Raw genomic sequence first — 22,047 nt, 5'->3', positions numbered from 1 at the left:
GCATATATGCACATATAACATTTTTAAACACCCAAAACATAGGGTTCTTTATACCTTGTTCTGTATTTTGCATTTTTCCACTTAACAATATATTTTTGAAGATATTACATACCAGCACATATGGATCTGCCTCATTCTTTTGCATAGGTTGAGTGGCTGTAATATAACTTATGTAATAAATCTATTGAGGAACATTTGAGTCTAAATTCTGCTACAAAAATGAAACTGTTGAATATTATTATATATAGATTCATTTTTGCACTCAAATGTGAGTGTATTTGTAGGATAAATTGCTAGGAGTGGGACTGTTGGCCTAATACATTTCAGAGTTTTCAGATATTGCAACTTGTTTTTAAAGGTAAGTTGTATCAACTTATACTCCCATCAATAAGGCATCAGAGTGTCTCTTCCTATACCTGCACCAATCTAATATTTCAGATTTTTTTGATCTTTGGCATTTTTATCTTGGTCTAATTTTAAATTGTATTTTTCTAATAAGTGAAGTTGAATATATTTTCGTATGTTTAAAAATAACGTATGGAAGGGGCATTTTGAGTATAAGAAGAAAGGAGAAAAATTGACGCACACACATATAAATATGTTTGTGTATATGTCTGGAAACTCGAGAGTGGCCTTGCATACTATCCTCTGCCTTTTTCAATATTAGAACTGCTTCCTGATAGGAGACAAATATGGGTTCTGGAGTTAGAGGCTAGTGGAGAAAGTTCTACATAGTCTACATAGTGTAGGAGGGATAGAAGTAATCAGGGACATGAAAAAGATTGCTAGGCAGCACTGAAGCCTAATTGGGATTGAAACCATATGATCACAGTTGCTTCTAATGTACTATTTTGAGTTATCCAGTAGTATTCAAGAACTTTGATTTAGAAAGTGTGAAGGTCAGTTGGTTAGATAAACTGGAATTTTGAAGGAATAATGGACACCCTGGGGTCTAAGTTTCAGAGGTCAGGAAGTAAGAGATGGTAATGGAGAAAAAATAGGGTGGTGAGACTAAGTGCTTCAGAGAGATGGAAGAGATGAGATTTTTCTACCACAGCTTATTCTTATTCCAGTTCACATCTCTTCTACCTTTTTTGCTTATCAGATCTGGGATTAGAGATCTGGGATTAGATTGGAGCAGCCTAGATTCTGTTCCTGATTTTTTTGTTTTGTTTTGTTTTAATTTATTTTTTATTTTTTATTTTTTTTGAGATGGAGTCTCGCTTTATCGCCCAGGCTGGAGTGCAGTGGCATGATCTCAGCTCACTGCAACCTCTGCCTCTCAGGCTCAAGTGGTCCTCCCACTTCAGCCTCCTGAGTAGCTGGGACTATAGGCACACACCATCTTGCCTGACTAATTTTTGTATTTTTTGTAGAGATGGAGTTTCTCCATGTTGCCCAGGCTGGTCTCAACCTCGGGAGCTCAAGCGAATTGCCCACCTTGGCCTCCCAAAGTGCTGGGATTATAGGCATGATCCACTGCACCTGGCCATTCTTTTTTTTTTTTTTTTTGAGACAGGGTCTCACTGTGTCCCCCAGGCCAGAGTGCAGTGGTGTGATTATAGCTCACTGTAACCCCAAACTCCCAGCCTCAGGTGATCCTCCTGCCTCAATCTCCCAAGCAACTGGGATTATAAGCACATGCCACCATACCCAGCTAATTAAAAACATTTTATTTTTTTGTAGAAGATGTGGTCTCACTCTGTTACCTAGTCTAGCCTTGAGCTCCTAGGCTCAAGTGATCCTCCTGCCTTGGCTGCCCAAAGTACTGGGATTACAGGTGTGAGCCACCATACTTAGCCCTATTCCTGATTCTTGATAGACCCTGGAGTCAAGCTTTTCTCCCTTTAGCCTCCCCCTCTTCTCAGAAGGCACTCATACCACTCTTTCAGGTCCATTACAGCCTTGGTGATCTGAGGACCAGCAGTGTCACTTAGGAGCATGCTAGAAATGCGGGATTTCAGGCTTCACTCTAGATCTGCTGAATCAGAAGCTACATTTTAATAAAATCTCCAGGTGATTCATAGGAATGTTAAAGTTTGAGAAGCACTGTCATAGAGTAGATGTTAGGAGTGAGTATAATAGATAGGACATTGCCTGGACTTTGAATTACTTCCAAAAGCTTGAAGTGGTGGTAGTCTCTCAGCTTCCACAGGCCACTCCTATCCCCCACAGGGAAGTGGTGGAATACATGGTCCAGCATTTCAAGCCTCAGATCTTTGGTGATCGCAAGCCTGTGTATGATGGAAAGAAGAACATTTACACTGTCACAGCACTGCCCATTGGCAACGAACGGGTAAGGTTGGGAGTCAGGCTAGGCCTGTGTCAGGGGTCTGGGGTAGAACCAAGCTCATGTAAGCCTCTTTGGAGTCTGGTGATCCAGAGATCCTTTTCATCTTTTGTGCTGAGAAAGTATGTTTTAGGGTGAGGGGTGGGTAGGTGCTGATGTTTATTTAGTCTATCATGTGCCTGTCCGTGTCCTAAACAGATTGAGATTAGACTTAAAATAGACCTAAAGGACTTCCTGCTAGGCTGAGAGGTAGTTGAGAGGAACAGAAGCACTGAGCCAAGGTGGCTAGAACGTAAGGGGCTAGACTTACTCTGGATTTTCATTATGAGCCCCTATCAACTTGAAGAACATGTTCTCAGCAAATCCATGAAGTTGGGGGTCATTCTCGCAGAGCAATGGCAATCCTTCACCCCTTTCTTTCACCCTCCTGAAGGTCGACTTTGAGGTGACAATCCCTGGGGAAGGGAAGGATCGAATCTTTAAGGTCTCCATCAAGTGGCTAGCCATTGTGAGCTGGCGAATGCTGCATGAGGCCCTGGTCAGCGGCCAGATCCCTGTTCCCTTGGAGTCTGTGCAAGCCCTGGATGTGGCCATGAGGCACCTGGCATCCATGAGGTATTGGGTGTAGTTAGTATCTGGGCTACTAGTGTTGGCAGAACTGCTGTCAGGGGAGGAGGGGGAGCAAATATTAAGGTCCCACGGTGTGCCATTAAAAAAAAAAATTATTTGAAGCCCTACCACTTGCCAGGCAAATGTGCATTTATATTTAGATGGTTTAAAGCCCTGGCCCTGAACTTCTTAGATATCTTTGGGCCTCATCCCTTCTGTCCCTGCAGGGCAGAGAGAAGGTAGAAACTTGCACAAGGTCAGTCATACAACTAGTAAAGCATCAGAGCTGGCATTAAAGCCCCGGTGTCCTGCCTTTCAGGCCAGGGCTCCTCCGTGCCCAGGATGCCTCACAGGGTGGGGGCCTGTGCCCGAGGGACCAGTTCTCTGCCTGTCCCTGCCAGGTACACCCCTGTGGGCCGCTCCTTCTTCTCACCGCCTGAGGGCTACTACCACCCGCTGGGGGGTGGGCGCGAGGTCTGGTTCGGCTTTCACCAGTCTGTGCGCCCTGCCATGTGGAAGATGATGCTCAACATTGATGGTGAGTGGGGAGAGCTATGGAGCCAGGGGCACCCCAAGTCCAGTGACCACACTCCCAGCCTCATCCCTCCCAGCTCTGCAACCACACTCCTAGTCTAATTCCTACAGCCCTGGCACCCCCTTCCCCCATCCCAATGCCCTTTAAGGAAGAGGGTATAAATTGCTGTGCCTCCATGTGTTGTGGAAGACAGAACCTGAGCTGAGCTATCTGTACCCTGTCCCCACAGTCTCAGCCACTGCCTTCTATAAGGCACAGCCAGTGATTGAGTTCATGTGTGAGGTGCTGGACATCAGGAACATAGATGAGCAGCCCAAGCCCCTCACGGACTCTCAGCGCGTTCGCTTCACCAAGGAGATCAAGGGTGAGGACCCAACAGGAGGGGAAGGGAAAAGCACCACTTTAGCCCTAAGAGGAAATCCCCTTGGGGTATGCTCAGGGGAGAGACCAAGCCTGGGCACGTGAGCAACCTATTTTAGCCCTGACAAGCAGTGTGTGTATCTCAGGCCTGAAGGTGGAAGTCACCCACTGTGGACAGATGAAGAGGAAGTACCGCGTGTGTAATGTTACCCGTCGCCCTGCTAGCCATCAGACGTAAGTTGGCAGGGGTGCTGAGTCATACTTTGTTGGTGGAGAAGGGCTGAGATTTAAAACTCACTATCTTTCCCTCCCTCCCTCCCCCACTGGCCTTGAGAATGAGCCTTGGGGACTGGCCCTGTTTTTGAAGATAAGCTGTAGGAATTTGGCATCCTTTCTCTACCTTCTCTGATCTGTTGATACTCTCCCTACCATTTTTACCTTCTTGATCTCCTTGCCTCTTTGGTTCTTTACTTGAGAGCAAGTGTGTTCTCTGATTCCTGTTAGGGTTAGGCAAATGTTAAAATCTCTCTCAAATTATTCTTTCTCTTGAAAAAAGAAAGCTAGGCTCCTGGGCTCCTTGGGGAAGCTGTCATTGATTCCATTCCCATTCTTGACCTTAGGGTATACTAATTATTATGAGTGTCTACTCTGTGTCAGGCTTTATGCTCAACATTGGAAATAAATGAGTCAGATAGTGTCCTGACTTTTGTGGAACTTGCCTTTCAAACCTTTGGCTTCTCTCTTGGAGCCCTGTATGTCCTGTTTTCCCATGAGTGGCAATGCTCAAAGAAGTTGGATAGGATGAAGCAGTCTGGGACTTCCTTCCTGCACATCATATTGGGGCCAAATAAAAAAGGAAAAAGTCTGAGGCTTCCATGGTTGTGGGTCTAGAGAAGTGGGACTGAATGCTGGGTTATGACACCCCCTTCCTTCCCTTCTTCTGAACAGATTCCCCTTACAGCTGGAGAGTGGACAGACTGTGGAGTGCACAGTGGCACAGTATTTCAAGCAGAAATATAACCTTCAGCTCAAGTATCCCCATCTGCCCTGCCTACAAGTTGGCCAGGAACAAAAGCATACCTACCTTCCCCTAGAGGTGAGATTGCCAAGTAATGGCTGGGGAATAGGCATTGTATATACCTGCATGCTGATCATCAGATGTCTGTTCTTTCATTTTGAAGTTTGGAAAATTGACATTCTGAGAAGGTATGAGGTAGTTCTCCTGTGAAATAGAGGCCTCATTCTTACCTGCTAAGTTGTTTCCTTATCCCCCATCCTACTCTCATGTTCTTTCAGGGCTGCCAGGCAGAGACAAGCTGAATTTACTGTTTAATAAGTAATTAGTTCGTACAGGACAGAGATTTTAGATACCCACACTCATGTTCTCTTAATTTCTCTTCCCCTGTTGTTTAGAGCTGGGATCCTAAGTGACCTGAAGATATAAGTGTACCTTATTCTACACAGACTGGTGATAAATACTACCTATAATGTAAATCATGTTTCTCCAAGGATTAATGTGTTCCTTTTGAAAAAGTTTTAGCCCCAAGATTGTCATACTTTTATAAGTCAGTAGACCTTTGGAATTCTACAACTAGAGAAGGAATAGTGACTAACGCTAAGTTATAGAATACAAATACAGAATCACTGGGCTATATTTTGTTTGGTATATACTAGCCAAAATATTGAATGAGAAACTACTGCCTACTGCTTCATTGTCTCGTCCAATGCTACTCAAAAAGTGTGGTCATGTGTACCAACAGGATAGGCATTACCTGAGAGCTTGCTTAAAATGCAGATTTCAGGTTCCACCCATACTGACTGAATCAGAATCTTTTTTTTTTTTTTTTGAGACGGAGTTTCGTTCTTGTTGCCCAGGCTGGAGTGCAATGGCATGCTGTTAGCTCACTGCAACCTCCGTCTCCCGGGTTCAAGTGATTCTCCTGCCTCAGCCTCCTGAGTAGTTGGAATTACAGGCATGCGCCACCACACCCAGCTAATTTTGTATTTTTAGTAGAGACGGGGTTTCTCCATGTTGGTCAGGCTGGTCTCGAACTCCTGACCTCAAGTGATCCGCCCACCTTGGCCTCCCAAAGTGCTGGGATTACAGGTGTGAGCCACCACGCCCAGTCAGAATCTGTCCTTTAACAAGATCCAAAGGGGATGTACATTAACGTTGGAGAAGCACTATACTAGACTACCCTCTTTTTCTTTTTTGTTTTTTTGAGACAGAGTCTCGCTGGAGTGCAGTGGCACCATCTCGGCTCACTGTAACCTCCTCAGCCTCCCAGGTTGAAGCAATTCTCATGCCTCAGCCTCCAGTAGCTAGGATTACAGTTGTGTGCCACCGTGCCCAGATAAGTATTTTTTGTATTTTTAGTGGAGATGGGGTTTCGCCATGTTGGCCACACTGGTCTCGAACTCCTGGCCTCAAGTGATCTGCCTACCTCGGCCTCCCAAAGTGCTGGATTACGGGCATGAGCTGCCATGTCTGGCCTACCCTGTTACTTTTATCCAATAGCAGAAGTCAGATAGCCCAGACCAAAGCTCTAGTCTTCTGGTGAGCTTCTAGGATTTCAGAACTAACCTGAGGGAGTTAGGCTGAAGGGAGAAGAGATCCCCAAAACTAAGAACTCTGACTTGGTTAATAACTGCTGATGCACATGAAGGCAACATGTTCTCTGAGGTATAAACAGAGGTCTTTAGGGACAATCTTAGCTAAGTAGATAGTAGCTGATATTTACTGTAAGCAGAGAGTTGTTAGCAAATTAACATTATTTCTAAATAGAACAGTAGTTTCCAAGGGGTATAATTTGTGTTATGACTTAGACCTTGATTTCTGTTGTTGCTTATTTAACATATATTTATTGAGCTCCTACTATGTGTCATATACTCTTAGGTGCTAGGAACATGGAGATTAACAAGACAGACAAGGTCCCAGCTGTTATGGAGCTTACATTCTAGAAGGGGGAGATAGACAATAAGCTGATAAACACATAAGGTAGTTTCAGATGGTGATAAGTGCTATAAGAATAATAAAATAGGTTAAGGGGATAAAGTAAGGGAGGAAGAGAGTAGAGAGCTGTTTTAGTTGTTAGGGAAGTCCTCTTTTAGGAGACATTTGAGCTAAGTCCCAAATTATGACATAGAATCAACCTTGTAAGAACCTGAGAGAAGAGCCTTCCAGGCAGGAAGAAGTACAAAGGTTCTAAAGTGGAAGAGAATTTGGATCTTTTTGAAGGATAGACAGAAGGCTATGGTGGCTAGAATGTATTGCGTGAGGGGAAAAGCAGTAGGAGATGATTCTGCAGAGGGTCAAATAATATAGCCTGTTGAAACTACGTGGCATTTTATTATTGTTTGGAAAAGCTTTATCCAGCTTGGCTGTGATGGCTCATACCTGTAATCCCAGCACTTTGGGAGGCCAAGGCAGGAGGATCGCTTGACTGCAGGTGTGGTGTGGTCCCAGCTACTTGGGAGGCTGAGGTGGAAGCATTGCTTGAACCCAGTGAGCTGTGATTCTGCCCCTGGATTCCAGCCTGGGCAACAGAGGGAGACCCTGTCTCAAAAAAAAATAAAAAAACAGCTTTATCAAGATATAATTCACATACGATAAAATTCACCATTTTAAAATGATTAGGTAGTTTTAGTATATTCACAGAATTGTACAACAGCCATCACCACTATCTGATTCCAGAACATATCACTCCTAAAAGAAAGCCTATATTCATTAGCAGTTACTCACCATTCGTTCTCTCCCCAACAGCCTGTAGTAACCACTAATCTACTTTCAGTCTCTGGATATACCTATTTTGGACATATCATATATGTGAAATAATACAATATGTGGCCTTTTATGACTGGCTTCTGTCATTTAGCATAATGTTTTCAAGGTTTATCCTCGTTCCATCAGATGGATATGTCATATTTTGTTAATTCATTTATCAGTTAATGGACATTTGGATTGTTTCTACTTTTTGGGTATCATGAATAATGCTGCTGTGAACACTGATGTACACATTTTTGTGTGAACATAAGTTTTTATTTCTCTGGAGTATACACCTAAGAGTGATATAATATATAACAATGTTTAACATCTTTTTTTTTTTTTCGGAGACAGAGTCTCGCTCTGTCACCCAGGCTGGAGTGCAGTGGCGCGATCTTGGCTCACTGCAAGCTCCGCCTCCTGGGTTCACGCCATTCTCCTGCCTCAGCCTCCTGAGTAGCTGGGACTGCAGGCGCCCGCCACCACGCCTGGCTAATTTTTTGTATTTTTAGTAGAGATGGGGTTTCACGGTGTTAGCCAGGATGGTCTCAATCTCCTGACCTCGTGATCCGCCCGCCTTGGCCTCCCAAAGTGCTGGGATTACAGGCGTGAGCCACCGCACCTGGCCAGTGTTTAACATCATGATGAGCTGCCTGATTGTTTCCCAAAGTAGCTATGATATTTTACAATCCCATCAGCAAAGAATGAGAGTTGTAATTTCTGGCCAGGTAGGATTTTATTCTAATTATAATATGAATCCATTGGGAAGTTTTAAGTAGAAGAACAATATGGATTATTGTTCTAGTTTCTAGTTGTGAAGATTCAACTAGAAACTAGAAGTAGTGCCTCCAGTCCACCTCTGTCTTCCTTGAATAGTTATGTAGGTCATTGAGTGTCCACAAAATCATTTATTCATGTTCAAATCACAGTTCATTCCTTCTTCCGTCTTTTTCAAATTGTGGTAAAATATACATAATATAAAATTTACCATTTTAACCATTTTTAAGTATACAGTTCTGTGGCATTAAATACATTCATGCAGTTGTACAACCATCACCATGACCAATCTCCAGAACTTTTTCATCATTCCACACTGAAACTCTATACCCATTAAATGACAACTCCTTCCTTTTAACCCCTAGCAACCACCATTCTACTTTCTGTCTCTATGAATTTGACCACTGTAGGTACTTCAAATAAGTGGAATCATAGTATTTGTCCTTTTTTGACTGGCATATTTCACTTAACACAATGTCTTCAAGGTTCATCCGTGTTGTAGCATGTTAGGATTCCCTTCTTTTTTAAGGCTGAATAATAGTCCTTTGTATGTATATATCATGTTTTGTTTATTCATTCATCTATCCATGGATACTTGGGTTGCTTCTTTCTTTTGGTTATTGTGAATAATGCTGCTGTGAACAGAGATGTACAAATATTTGTTGAAGTTCCTGTTTTCATTTTTTTTGAGTACATGCCCAGAAGCAGAATTGCTGGTTTATATGGTAATTCTGTGGTTAATTTTTTGAGAAATTGCCATACCATTTTATATTCCCACTGGCGTTGTACAAGTATTCTAATTTCACCACATCCCTGATTTAGTCTTTTGCTAGTGTTAATTCTGTATCTGTAACCACCTGTAGAGAATGCTACAACTTTAAGGCACCTTTAAGAGAGCAGTCTCACAAATTTCAATAATTTTGGATTTTTATTAAGTGAATTGACTATTTTGTTTATTCTCTGGAATATGGAGTTTGAAGGCAAGTGACCTTGGGCTGGTTTTCCTTCCCATTGTTTACCATGAACTCTGGGAATTAGGACGAGAACTAGTGTGTAAAGAATGTTGGCCCTATGGGAGCAAGTTCCACATTTCATCTCATCTAAATCCTTACAACAACCTCATGAGACAGCTAGTGTATTTTTTTTCTCATGTTTGAGATTAAAGAAGATTCTCAGAGTGGTTAAGAGTCCTGTTTAAGGTAACATCACCTGGAAATGGCAAAGCTGGACTTCAAACAGAAGTATTTCCAGACCTACTGGCTCTCTCGATTCTAGAAGCCTTCCTGTTCACAGCATCCTGAATATAGTATATTGGGGAGTGGAAGTCTTGTATGTCACTAGACAGCTTTTTATGATCTCTATTGTTTTCTGTTGGGCCCAGAACAGATGAAGTAAATGGCAGGATGTTTCTCACACCAGCAGAGGACACTGTCAGCCAACAGAGACAGTGATAGCTGTAGGCTGGGGGCTCAGGAGTTTAGAACCAACCCTAGTCCTGGTGGGTTGCAGGATGGAGCAACCTGTCACCATTGGACAGCTGCCTTAGAAATCTAATTTGTGTATATTGAGTTTTTCAGTGTTCAGAAGAGCTCTATATATGGTCCTTTGGCAAATAATAATCTGTGCTACAATTTATTGTTTACTGTGTTCCAGAACTATACTCAGTCCTTTAAGTGCTTTATTTAATCTTGAGACAACTCTTAGATTGTTACTATTATCCTCACTTAAAATATGAAGGTCAGATGTGGTGGCTCACTCCTGTAATCCCAGCACTTTGGGAGGCCGAGGTGGGTGGATCACCTGAGGTCAGGAGTTCAAGATCAGCCTGGCCAACATGGCAAAACCCCATCTCTACTAAAAATACAAAATTAGCCGGGCATGGTAGCACATGCCTGTAATCCCAGCTACTTGGAATGCTGAGGCAGGAGAATCGCTTGAACCTGGGAGGTGAAGGTTGCAGTAAACCGAGATTTGCCATTGCACTCCAGCCTGGGCAAGAAGAGCAAAACTCCCTCTCAAAAATAAATAAATAAATAAATAAATAAATACAAAAATTAGCCAGGCGTGGTGGCGGGTGCCTGTAATCCCAGCTACTTGGGAGGCTAAGGCAGGAGAATTGCTTAAACCGGGAGGCAGATGTCTCTGAGCCGAGATTGCGCCACTGCACTCCAGCCTGGGAGACAGAGCGAGACTCTATCTCAAAAAAATAAATAAATAAATAAAATCTGAGACCTGAGCCCAGATCTGGCTCTGGATCGCAAGCCATTGAATTGTCCTTTTTTTTTTTTGAGACAGAGTCTCACTCTGTCACCCAGGCTGGGGGTGCAGTGGCGTGATCTGGGCTCACTGCAACCTCCACCTCCCGGTTCAAGCGATTCTCGTTCCTCAGCCTCTTGAGTAGCTGGGATTACAGGCGCACGCCACCATGCCTGGCTAATTTTTGTATTTTTAGTAGAGACTGGGTTGGCCAGGCTGGTCTTGAACTCCTGACCTCAAGTGATCTGCCCGCCTTGGCCTCTTAAGGTGCTGGGATTACAGGCATGAGCCACCACGCTGGGCCTGAATTGCCTTTTACATTGCACATGAATATTTTCTAATTTACCTATCAAGTGATACTCAAGAGGAGAATACATGTATGCACAAAGGATTTTTCAGTTCCCTTCCCCATGGCTGACAGCCAAGGTACCTTTCCTTATTGTGGGGCTCTGGGTACAGGGTGGACTGTACTCAAGCCAGAGCTACCTGTCCTTCTTGTTTCCTCAGGTCTGTAACATTGTGGCTGGGCAGCGCTGTATTAAAAAGCTGACCGACAACCAGACTTCGACCATGATAAAGGCCACAGCTAGATCCGCTCCAGACAGACAGGAGGAGATCAGTCGCCTGGTCAGTGGGCCTACTCATTTGCTCAGTCATTGGGGCCATTGGTAGCATAAATGTTTTAATGCCCCAGCAGGACCTTCCTTCAGGAGAACCCAAGTCTAGATTTGTTGCCTAGGACTGTATAAGGCTGCTTTTGCTTCTTGACCGTATAGCTACTTTGCTTTCTGTCTCTTTTTCTCTCCTGTATTACTTTGCTGTGTTATTCCCTCATTTCCCTCATCTTCCACTTTCTCTCTCTTTTTAGGACTATTCCGTACCATCCCCAGCTTCTCCTTAGGGTTCTCTCCTTGATGCCCAGAGGGTGAGCAGTATTGCCAAGCTCCTGTTCTCCTGAGATTGCTCTCTTTTGTCCTGCAGATGAAGAATGCCAGCTACAACTTAGATCCCTACATCCAGGAATTTGGGATCAAAGTGAAAGATGACATGACGGAGGTGACAGGGCGAGTGCTGCCGGCGCCCATCTTGCAGTACGGCGGCCGGGTGAGCAGGGTCAGGGCCAGACAACATCTCGGGGCATATCGGGGTGGTTGGGTTGTATAGCCAGGGGCTTTTGCTCCCCTACCCACCTGACTCTACTGAGGCTCACCTGGGCGCCCCCTCTACCTATCCCCAGAACCGGGCCATTGCCACACCCAATCAGGGTGTCTGGGACATGCGGGGGAAACAGTTCTACAATGGGATTGAGATCAAAGTCTGGGCCATCGCCTGCTTCGCACCCCAAAAACAGTGTCGAGAAGAGGTGCTCAAGTAAGGAGGGTTCGGTGTAGGGGTGGAAGGGTGGGAAGGACCCTGGAGCTGCCTGCCTTCCTGTAGTCCACAGGGGCTGATATTGATCAGTAATGTGTTCTGTCTTGACTCTGCCTGCATTGTGCTTTCTGGCTCAAACTTCCACCAATTCTTTTTCTATCCATCTGTGGTCAGGGGAAGTTAATAAGGAGCCATATCTATGTCAAAGATGATGATTTTAGGGCATGAATCTCCTAAGAGAGGCCTGAATTGTTTTATTGTTATAATTATTATCATTGGTAATAAATAGTAGTAGTGATGACTGTAATGTTTACGCCAAAATTATACTTAAGTACCTAATTTATATTCTCTCATTTCATCTTTACAGTGAGTAGGTGGTGATATGTCCATTTTCAGGAGACTGAGGCTCAAAAGAGGTTAAGTAACTTGTCCAAAGTTTGTACATCATCAGGAAAGTGTCAGAGTTGGAAGCAAATCAGATCTGAGCTTCAAAACTTGTGTTCCTAATTGGAAACAAAATAGAGCAGCTTGTTTAGCTGGTTGTCAGGGCCTCTGTGCCACCGTAGCTGGGAGTAGATGGCACCAGTGAGGAAAGTGTTATAGCCAAATGGTTTAAAGAAACAAGGCAGTAATGGCTTAAGAAGTCAACAACCCCTCACCAGGAGTTTTTTTTGTTTTTTTTTTTTTTTGAGACGGAGTCTTGCTCTGTCGCCCAGACTGGAGTGCAGTGGCATGATCTTGGCTCACTGCAAGCTCCACCTCCCAGGTTTCACGCCATTCTCCTGCCTCAGCCTCCCGAGTAGCTGGGACCACAGGCGCCCGCCACCACGCCCAGCTAATTTTTTGTATTTTTAGTAGAGATGGGGTTTCAGTGTGTTAGCCAGGATGATCTCGATCTCCTGACCTTGTGATCCGCCTGCTTCGGTCTCCCAAAGTGCTGGGATTATAGGCATGAGCCACTGTGCTCGGCCTTTTTTTTTGAAGTTTTATTGAGATAGGTTTAAAATGCCACAAAACTCAGTTAGTTATTTCATACATACAACATACAGTTAGTTGGTTACTGCCATCTTTTGAAGTGGTTGCTTCTCATATTCTCTGGATCTGGAGTGGGGTCAGCGTACTCTAGGGATGAGGGAGAGTTGATGGAGCTGACCATTTTGGCTAGACAAGGGTAGTGGGGAAGTATGCCATGACGAATTCAGCTGACCTTGGAGTCATCATGAGAATTCGTTCTTAGCTGGGGTGCAGTGGTGCGTGCCTGTAGTCCTGGCTACTCAGGAGGCTGATGCAGGAGGATCACTTGAGCCCAGGAGTTTGCTGGGCAATATAGATCCTATAAGTTCTAGGCCGGGCACGGTGGCTCCTGCCTGTAAACCCAGCACTTTGGGAGGCTGAGGCGGGCGGATCACAAGGTCAGTAGTTTGAGACCAGCTTGGCCAATATGGTGAAACTCCGTCTCTACTAAAAATACAAAAATTAGCCGGGCGTGGTGGCATGTGCCTGTAGTCCCAGCTGCTCAGGAGGCTGAGGCAGGAGAATCACTTGAACCCGGGAGGCGGAGGTTGCAGTGAGCTAAGGTTGTGCCACTGCACTCCAACCTGGTGACAAAGCGAGACTCCATCTTAAAAAAAAAAAAAAAAAAAAGAAAGAAAGTTCTAACAGCTCCTGATGGATCTGGAGACTGTGGGACCTGCCCTTGCCCTTCTTCCCTTACCCCTCACAGATACACAAACACCATCATAATTGTAGTTCTTGCAAATGGGTTCTTGTCTCCTTTCCTGAGTTCTTTTTTTTTTTTTTGAGGCGGAGTCTCGATCTGTCGTCCAGGTGCAGTGGCGCCATCTCGGCTCACTGCAAGCTCCGCCTCCCGGGTTCACGCCAGTCTCCTGCCTCAGCCTCCCAAGCAGCTGGGACCACAGGCACCCGCCACCACACCCGGCCAATTTTTTGTATTTTTAGTAGAGATGGGGTTTCACCGTGTTAGCCAGGATGGTCTCGATCTCCTGACCTCGTGATCCGCCCGCCTCGCCCTCCCAAAGTACTGGGATTACAGGCGTGAGCCATCGTGCCTGGCCTTTTTCTGAGTTCTTTAGCCCCCATTTAAGCCAGGCTGCTTGGCAACATTGGAAAGGCTCCCAGCTTTTTGCCTTTGTGCCATAGTCACTTCGTTGTAGTTCTATTCTCTATGTGCTCTTGTCTTTCTCCCATGTCCTTCCCTTGTCCATTTCTTTTGGGATAATCTGTTGTTTTGGCCATTTGGGGTATGGGCACCAATAAACCCAGAAACTCAAACTTGGAAGAGTTTATCAGTGACACCTAGTTGTAAGGGGTAAGAATGTGGCTTGTGCATCTGGGTCAGTAGCCAGTTAAATCTGTGGTTCTGACTGGGCTAAAGGTAAAGGTAAAGGTAAAGATTTCCAAGTCATCTATGGCAGTGGCTGAGATTGTCCAGGGAGAATGTACATAGTAAGCAGAGATTGAAGATATAACTCAGAGAAACTGGAAAATAAATAGAGCAAAGTCCCTAAGTGTGGGACTAAGTGTGGATGAGGTAATGGGATCCAGAGCACTGAGAAAGGGCATCCTTTCCACTAAGAAAGTGGGGGAAAACATGAAGGTGCTATGGGGTTCGACAAACTAGTAGTTGGGGGATGATGGATGAGAGAGTTCTAGATGCAACCCTGAATTTTTTTCTGGCTAAAGAGGCCCTATTACTTTAGCTATATCACCTTTAAGATGGGATTTTAGGACCTTCCTCATCTTAAACATCTCACAATACTTTGTGGCCCCCAGCATTGGACACAGTATTCCAAGTGTAGTCTGGTAGTAGAGAGAAGATTGGAAATACGTCTTTCCTTGAAGTTGAGACCCACTATTCATGAAATCTGGTAACATACTGGCTTTTTAATAGCTACATTGCAGTTGTATACAGGGCAGAGAAATGGAAAACATACTATTAATGGTCAAAGCCCTAGCTGTTATTTACATGAAACAGTGGTTAGGTCGTGTTTTTTTATTCTAACATTCATTTTGAAAAAATTTTTTTAAGATAATAAATGTAGAGAATAACATGTATCCATTTTTGTCATATTTACTTTATCCTTTTTTAAATGTAAATATGACAGATAAATTTGATGTTCCTTCACGTCCTCCACCCTAGTCCCATTCCTGCCTTCTTTTTTTGACAGCCTCGCTCTCGCCCAGGCTGGAGTGCAGTGGTGCAATCTCGGCTCACTGCAGCCTCTGCCTCCTGTTTCATATGATTCTCCTGCCTCAGCCTCCTGAGTAGCTGGGATTACAGGCACTCGCCACCATGCCCGGCTAGGTTTTTTTTGTATTTTTAGTAGAGACAGGGTTTCATCAGGTTAGCCAGGCTGGTCTCGAAGTCCTGGCCTCAAGTGATCCGCCCACCCTGGCCTCCCAAAGTGCTGAGATTACAGGTGTGAGCCACTGCGCTGGCCCTATTCCTCCCTTCTGATGAAGCCACTGTTACGAATTATTGTAACCATTCTACTCAATTTATATACCTATATATAAATGATTTTAAATTTTGCATAATAGTATCAGACTGTTTCTTTTCTTGTGTGTTTTTACTAAATATGTGAAAAAATACTTTCTCACAAAACTATCACATTGCTTTTTGTATGCTATATAATAATATCTCCTAAACAGCTGCTTCCATTCTCTTCTTGTACATTGTTTTTAAACTTAAATGGAAGATTATCACAAATTAAGTTTCCTGCTGCTTATTTCAGTTTTTGAGTATCTTTATGTAGCTTGATTTTTTTACTCTACTGCATGTGTGTCCTCTCTTGCAACTTTGTCTTCCTTTCCAGGGTAAAGCCCTAAAGCCAAAGGAAGCTTAATAATTGGCTCTTAGGTTTCAAAGACCCAGTTGGGAAGGAGGGAACTCATTTTTACTGAGCATCTCCTGTGCTCCCATCACTGTTGGAACCTCATTTGCTTTGAGCAGAAAGGCCTTACACATGGGCATCTGCCTATTTCTTTGGACATGTAATGAAGCACAGGAATCAGCTGCTTGAGCGGGGCAAGGTGGGAACCCTGAGAATTCCCATAGGTCCCTTTTCTGGGCTTCCTCATCTCCTTGTTTGTACCATCGAACGCTTAGCAAGTACTCTCTTACCTTACTCAACTATAAACGTATTTTTTACATTAGCTATTATTGTGTATCATTCATGTTAGAATCTCAGTGTTAGCTGGGTGCGGTGGCTCATGCCTGTAATTCCAGCACTTTGGGAGGCTGAGGTGGGAGGATCACTTGAGTCCAGGAACTTGAGACCAGCTTGGGCAACATAGTGAGATCCCATCTCTACCAAAAAGAAAAAAAATTAGCCAGGCATGGTGGCATTCCTCTAGTCCTATCTACTCAGGAGGCTGAGATGGGATGATTGTTTTAGCCTAGCAGCTCGAGGCTTGAGTGAGCCCAGATTGTGCCATTGTACTCCATCCTGGATGACAGAGCACCCTGTCTCAAGAAAAAAAAAAAACAAAAAACCAATCTCTCAGTGCCTCTTATACTGCTAAGCACCTAAGATGGATGGATTTTTGTCAGAAGAATTCAAGTGAGACTCACTGCCTCCTTTGTGACCATGCGTGTGTACAGGAACTTCACAGACCAGCTGCGGAAGATTTCCAAGGATGCGGGGATGCCTATCCAGGGTCAACCTTGTTTCTGCAAATATGCACAGGGGGCAGACAGCGTGGAGCCTATGTTCCGGCATCTCAAGAACACCTACTCAGGGCTGCAGCTCATTATTGTCATCCTGCCAGGGAAGACGCCGGTGTATGGTACAGTTCTCTTGGGACAGTGATAATGGTGATAGGAGTCTTCTCAGCGTAGTTCCCTGGGGTCTCCTGGGAAGGACTCAGTCTAGATTCTTGGCTTTGACCAGAGCTGTTACTTAATGTCGGTGCTCCTCTTATAAGAGAAATAGCATGCCTGAGCCATTGAGTTATCCCAGATCCTAATTACCTGCACACACTCCTTCCCAGCAACATTTACTGGGGTCCTTTGTGTGCTGGTCCTCATGCCAGGCTACGCTGGGCCAGGTACAGAGACGGGTTGGTGTAGATTCCTATCCTTAGGAGTGCATTCCTATCCTCAGGAGTGCATTGTTTATCTGAACATCGTGCAGCACAACCAAGCAGAGTAGGTGGTCCTGTTAGTATTGTGTTGCCTGGTAATTACTTGGACTTTTTGAGAGCCTTGCTATCTCTCCTCTTTTCCTCTCATTTTTTAGAATAAGAATGATTATATAAATTTCTGTCACAGCACTTTTCTTTTATGCTATTTTCCGTCTCCATCTCTCCTGCTTCAAAGGAATAAGAGTTTTTCTTACCTCGCTCAACTAACTCCTCTGTGCTCTTATTCCCAACCCGTCCTGCTACCTTTGGGACTTTATACCTTTCAACCCTCAAATATATTCAGATCCCCCATCCTAATGCACATTACCACAATCTTGCCATCTCTTTTAGCTTTTGTCTTCCTATTTCCTTCATTAAATCTTCTGAGGCCTGGTACAGTGGTTCACACCTGTAATCCCAGCACTTTGAAATGCCAAGGTGGGAGGATTGCTTGTGCCCAGGAATTTGAGGCCAGTCTGGGCAACAAAGCAAGACCTCATCTCTACAAAAAAAAAAGTTACCCAGTCATCTTGTGCATCTGTGGTCCCAGCTACTTGGGAGTCTGAGGCTAGAGGATTTCTTGAGCCCAAGAGGTTGAGGCTGCAGTTACCCAGCTTGGGTAACATAGTGAGACCTTGTCTCAAAACATAACAAAAAAAACTTTTTGCATGAGTTCTCTATATTCTGTATGCCCTATACCTCACCAGCCACTTATTCCTTAGCCTCTTTCAGCCATCTTGCCTTCTGTCTACCTTTCTCCTAAATCTCCTCTGCGCAGGATTGCCAATGACTTTTCTCAGTTGTCCTCTTGACTTCTGGATATTTTTGTCTATCTCTCATTATTATTTTTGTCATTACCAGGAATCCTTGGTATTCTACAGGTTCCTATTGTCTGCCTTCTCATTCTGCCTTTACATTTTATTAAAATTCCCATTCATTTCAGTTGCTTCAATCATCACCTATTGTTATTATATGTGATTAAAATCTTGATTCAATCCTTGAACCCTCTGCAAGTTTTGTCTGTCCCTTTGGCCTCTCTCCCTTTCTTCAAGAGTTTATTGATCACCTATTACATATGGAACACTGTCCAAGATCTGGATATATTGATGAATAAAACAGATACAGTCTCTGCTCTTAGAAAGTGTTTTCTTGGACCAGCTCTTCAGTAGTTTGTCCTCTCTACAAACCCTTGTCTTTACTACTTCTGTATTTGACATCACAGTTGCTTCTAAGTACCTTCATTCAAACTTCGGAGACAGTCTGTCTTTTTGCTTCACCTTCATTGTTCTTCTTCACATTTGTCTCAAGATAATATGCCCTGCTCTTGATCCACACTTCTCAACTGAGTTCTAACCTTCTTTTTTCTTTTTTTTTTGAGACGGAGTCTTGCTCTGTTGCCCAGGCTGGAGTGTGCAGTGGCGCGATCTCAGCTCACCGCAACCTCCACCTCCCAGGTTCAAGTGATTCTCGTGCCTCAGCCTTGAAAGTAGCTGGGATTACAGGTGCGCACTACCACACCTGGCTAATTTTTATATTTTTAGTACAGATGGGGTTTCGCCATGTTGGCCAGGCTGGTCTCGAACTCCTGACCTCAAGTGATCTGCCTGCCTCGGCCACCCAAAGTGCTGGGATTACAGGCATGAGCCACTGTGCCCTGCCTTAAGACTTTCTTGAATGGGTTCCAAGTAAGACTTTTTGTGACTCTCCTATCAAAAAAACCTTCATTGGTTCCTATTATTTACTGCATAAAGGGTTTTCATGGACCTGATCTTAGTTTAATGTTTTCAGCTTTATCTTGGACTGTTCGCTTGCCACTCATACTGGAATGATTGCTGGTTCTGAAATTGTTGAAGAGAACTGAATTTGAATTTAATCCTGGCTATACCAGTCAACTGGCTTGGACACGTACCTAACCTTTCTAAGCATCATGAATTAATTATATAAAAAGCTTAATCTAGCACAGTGCCTGGCATGTAGCTGACACTCTGAGTGCTCATTTCTTGTCTGTGGTTTTCAGTCTCTGGTGTTGTACACATCATTTGCCTTTGCCTGGAGTATCTGCATCCTCTTCTTCTTGTCCCCCACCTTGCCCTTAAAATTCTCTCCATCTCCATCCTTTAATACCCAGTTTAAATACTACTTATTTTTTATTCTTGACATTTCACCTGGAGAGTGAACTTGTCTTTTTCTGGATTCCTCTAGTTTATCAGGCCACTGATCAGTTACTACCTTACTTGATACTTTGTTGTGGAGTGGATCTGATTCTGCCCTGAAATCTTTCCTCTCTATATACACACCTAAGGTAATGCCTTTCACTGATACAATACTCAGTAATTAACTTATGGAGAGAAGTTGTTTGATCTTCAGTCCTTGTCTTTCTTGGGCCCTTGTATAGATGATAAGGATGCTTTTTAGGAGAACTTCCTTGAATAAGTATTCATGTTTCTGATTTCCCTCCATTAAAGGGAAAATCCAGTGTTTTGGCTTGGGAATGGTACAGCATGCTTGGGAAAGGCAGTACTTACTCAGAATTTTCCCTTTCCTGGGCTCAATTATGTTACACTTCTCTCTAGCCTCAAATATTTTATTGGGACCTCGAGTTTCTTTCATTTACATGTGGTTCCTTGATTATACCACCTGGACAATCTGACTGGTACTCTTTTCTGCTGGCTTAGTTCCTAGGCAATGGAGTCATTTGCCTAGGAACTAAGCCAGCAGAAAAGAGCAGCAGTCAGATTCTTCTAAAGACCCTTCACCATCCCTCCTGGGAGGATGGGTAAAATGGCATCCTCCTAGTGATGGTCAAAGCAAGGTCCCATTGGCATTTGGTTGCCCTGAGAGTGTAGAAGGACAGTGTCACATTTGCCCTGTTCTGATCAGGTACTATACCTATCCTGTCTTTAGTATATTTAATTGCTTCCTCTCCACTAAAGTGATATGATTGTTTTTTTAATGTAAACTTTTTAGTAAATTGTATATATAGAAATCTTACATGTTCAGCTCAGTGATATTTCATAAAGTGTCACAGCGTAACCAGCACCCAGTTCAGCAGCAGAACCTTACCACAGCCCCAGTCACTACAGTCTCCTACCAGTGGTAACCACTATTCTGGCTTCTAATACCATAGGTTAGTTTTGCCTATATTTAAACTTTATATAAATAGAATCATATATACTATTTTTGTGTCTGACTTCTTTCATGCAACATAAAGTTATGGTTTGTTATAGTTTTTCCATCATATGAATATAACACAATTTCCATCTATTTATCTATTCTGTTAATACAAATATTTGGATTGTTTCCAGTTTTTGACTGTTGAAAATAATGCTTCAGCCTGGGTGCAGTGACTCGTGCCTGTAAACCTAGCACTTTGGGAGGCCAAGGCAAGTGGATCACCTGAGTTGAGGAGTTTGATACCAGCCTGGCCAACACGGTGAAACCCAGTCTCTGCTAAAAATACAAAAAATGAGCCAGGTGTGGTGGCGGGCGCCTGTAATCCCAGCTACTCGGGAGGCTGAGGCAGGAGAATTGCTTGAACCTGGGAGATGGAGGTTGCAGTGAGCCGAGATCGTGCCACTGCACTCCAGCCTGGGCAACAGAGGAAGACCCTGTCTTAAAAAAATGATAATAATAATAATAATAATAATAATGCTTCAGTGAATACTCTTCTATGTGTCCTTTGAACATGTATAACCATTTTTCTTGGGAGTATATCTAGGAGTGGATTTTAAGTATACAATTTATCGTTTCACCAGCAGTGTATAAGAGTGCTAGATAGTTCATATCCTTATCAAACTTGGTATCTGTCTCAAAAAAAAAAAAAGAAAAAGAATCCCAGGGTCATGAAGATACTATTTGAAGTGTTTTTTTTGAATGATTAAAAAAAATCATTCATATTTAGAATTAATTTATCTCTAAACAGAGCAAAAACTGTTGCTTTTCTTTTCCATGGCAGTGGTGCAGAGCTTAGACTCTTAGCTTCCTACCCACACCTAGATTCAACAAATGTACCCAGGGTAAAAGCAACTGCAGAAGATAGCTCACCTCTGAGATTTTTTTTTTTTTTCTCCTTCTCTGGAATTTTACCCCCTCTAGTTCTTGTTTTCTTAGCATTCTCTGCTGCCTTTAAAAAGATGATTTTTATATTTTATCTGGCTTTTCTGAGTGTCGTCTGTAGAACTGGCTTGCCGCTATTCCATCTCTCTTGGAAGCAGATATGATCTTTTTAAACATGCTCACATCTCTTCCATTGAAAGCATACCAAATTCTTGGTTAGTTCTACATTTTCTTCCTGGTACCTTAAATCACCACAACAATTTTTGCCTCTATATGCTAATTTTTTTTTTAACCTTAATATCACTAACTCCAGAGGACATTTCTGGTCCTGATTTAACCTCATCTCTTAGACACATTTCACTTTGTTGACCACTTGCTCCTTCTTGAAACACTCTCTTTCTTCCCTTGGCACTCGTGATACAACACTATCTTAGTCTTCCTTCTAGCTTTCTGGATTTTTTTGTCCTTTGCTGACTCATCTTCTTGTTCTGCCAATACTGAGAGTTCCTCAAGATTCAGATCTAGGTTGTCTTCTCTTTTTACTATGTTATCTTCCTTAGTGATCTCAAGATCATGCCTTTGGCTGGGCGCGGTGGCTCACACGTGTAATCCCAGCACTTTGGGAGGCCGAGGCAGGCGGATCATGAGGTCAGGAGATCGAGACCATCCTGGCTAACATGGTGAAACCCCGTCTCTACTAAAAACATACAAAAAATTAACCGGGCATGGTGGCGGGCACCTGTAGTCCCAGCTACTCGGGAGGCTGAGGCAGGAGAATGGCGTGAACCCGGGAGGCGGAGCTTGCAGTGAGCCGAGATCGCACCACTGCACTCCAGCCTGAGAGACAGAGCGAGACTCTGTCTCCAAAAAAAAAAAAAAAAACAT

At 43.6% G+C, this 22,047-nt stretch overlaps 1 protein-coding gene across 5 annotated transcripts in view; it reads left to right on the top strand.

The window, feature by feature from the left end:
* The window catches only part of AGO1 (argonaute RISC component 1), a 45,598-nt gene that overhangs the window by 7,107 nt on the left and 16,444 nt on the right, over positions 1–22,047 (top strand). For 2 of the 5 annotated variants that reach the window (XM_063665911.1, XM_063665917.1), the window contains exons 3-12: positions 2,176–2,296; positions 2,724–2,905; positions 3,301–3,437; positions 3,664–3,798; positions 3,941–4,028; positions 4,743–4,890; positions 11,098–11,217; positions 11,572–11,703; positions 11,828–11,961; positions 16,586–16,770. In XM_063665911.1, coding sequence (XP_063521981.1) covers positions 2,176–2,296; positions 2,724–2,905; positions 3,301–3,437; positions 3,664–3,798; positions 3,941–4,028; positions 4,743–4,890; positions 11,098–11,217; positions 11,572–11,703; positions 11,828–11,961; positions 16,586–16,770 — 1,382 coding nt within the window. Of the gene's footprint in view, positions 1–2,175; positions 2,297–2,723; positions 2,906–3,218; positions 3,438–3,663; positions 3,799–3,940; positions 4,029–4,742; positions 4,891–11,097; positions 11,218–11,571; positions 11,704–11,827; positions 11,962–16,585; positions 16,771–22,047 lie in introns of those variants that run through there. The other 3 variants (XM_054496120.2, XM_063665920.1, XM_063665921.1) reach the window with 3 other exon arrangements.

Source organism: Pongo pygmaeus, chromosome 1 (assembly GCF_028885625.2).
Source record: "Pongo pygmaeus isolate AG05252 chromosome 1, NHGRI_mPonPyg2-v2.0_pri, whole genome shotgun sequence".
NCBI classification, from domain to species: domain Eukaryota; kingdom Metazoa; phylum Chordata; class Mammalia; order Primates; family Hominidae; genus Pongo; species Pongo pygmaeus.
The sequence above is the reverse complement of the archived record's forward strand: the minus strand, read 5'-3'. Positions and strand labels throughout refer to the sequence as shown.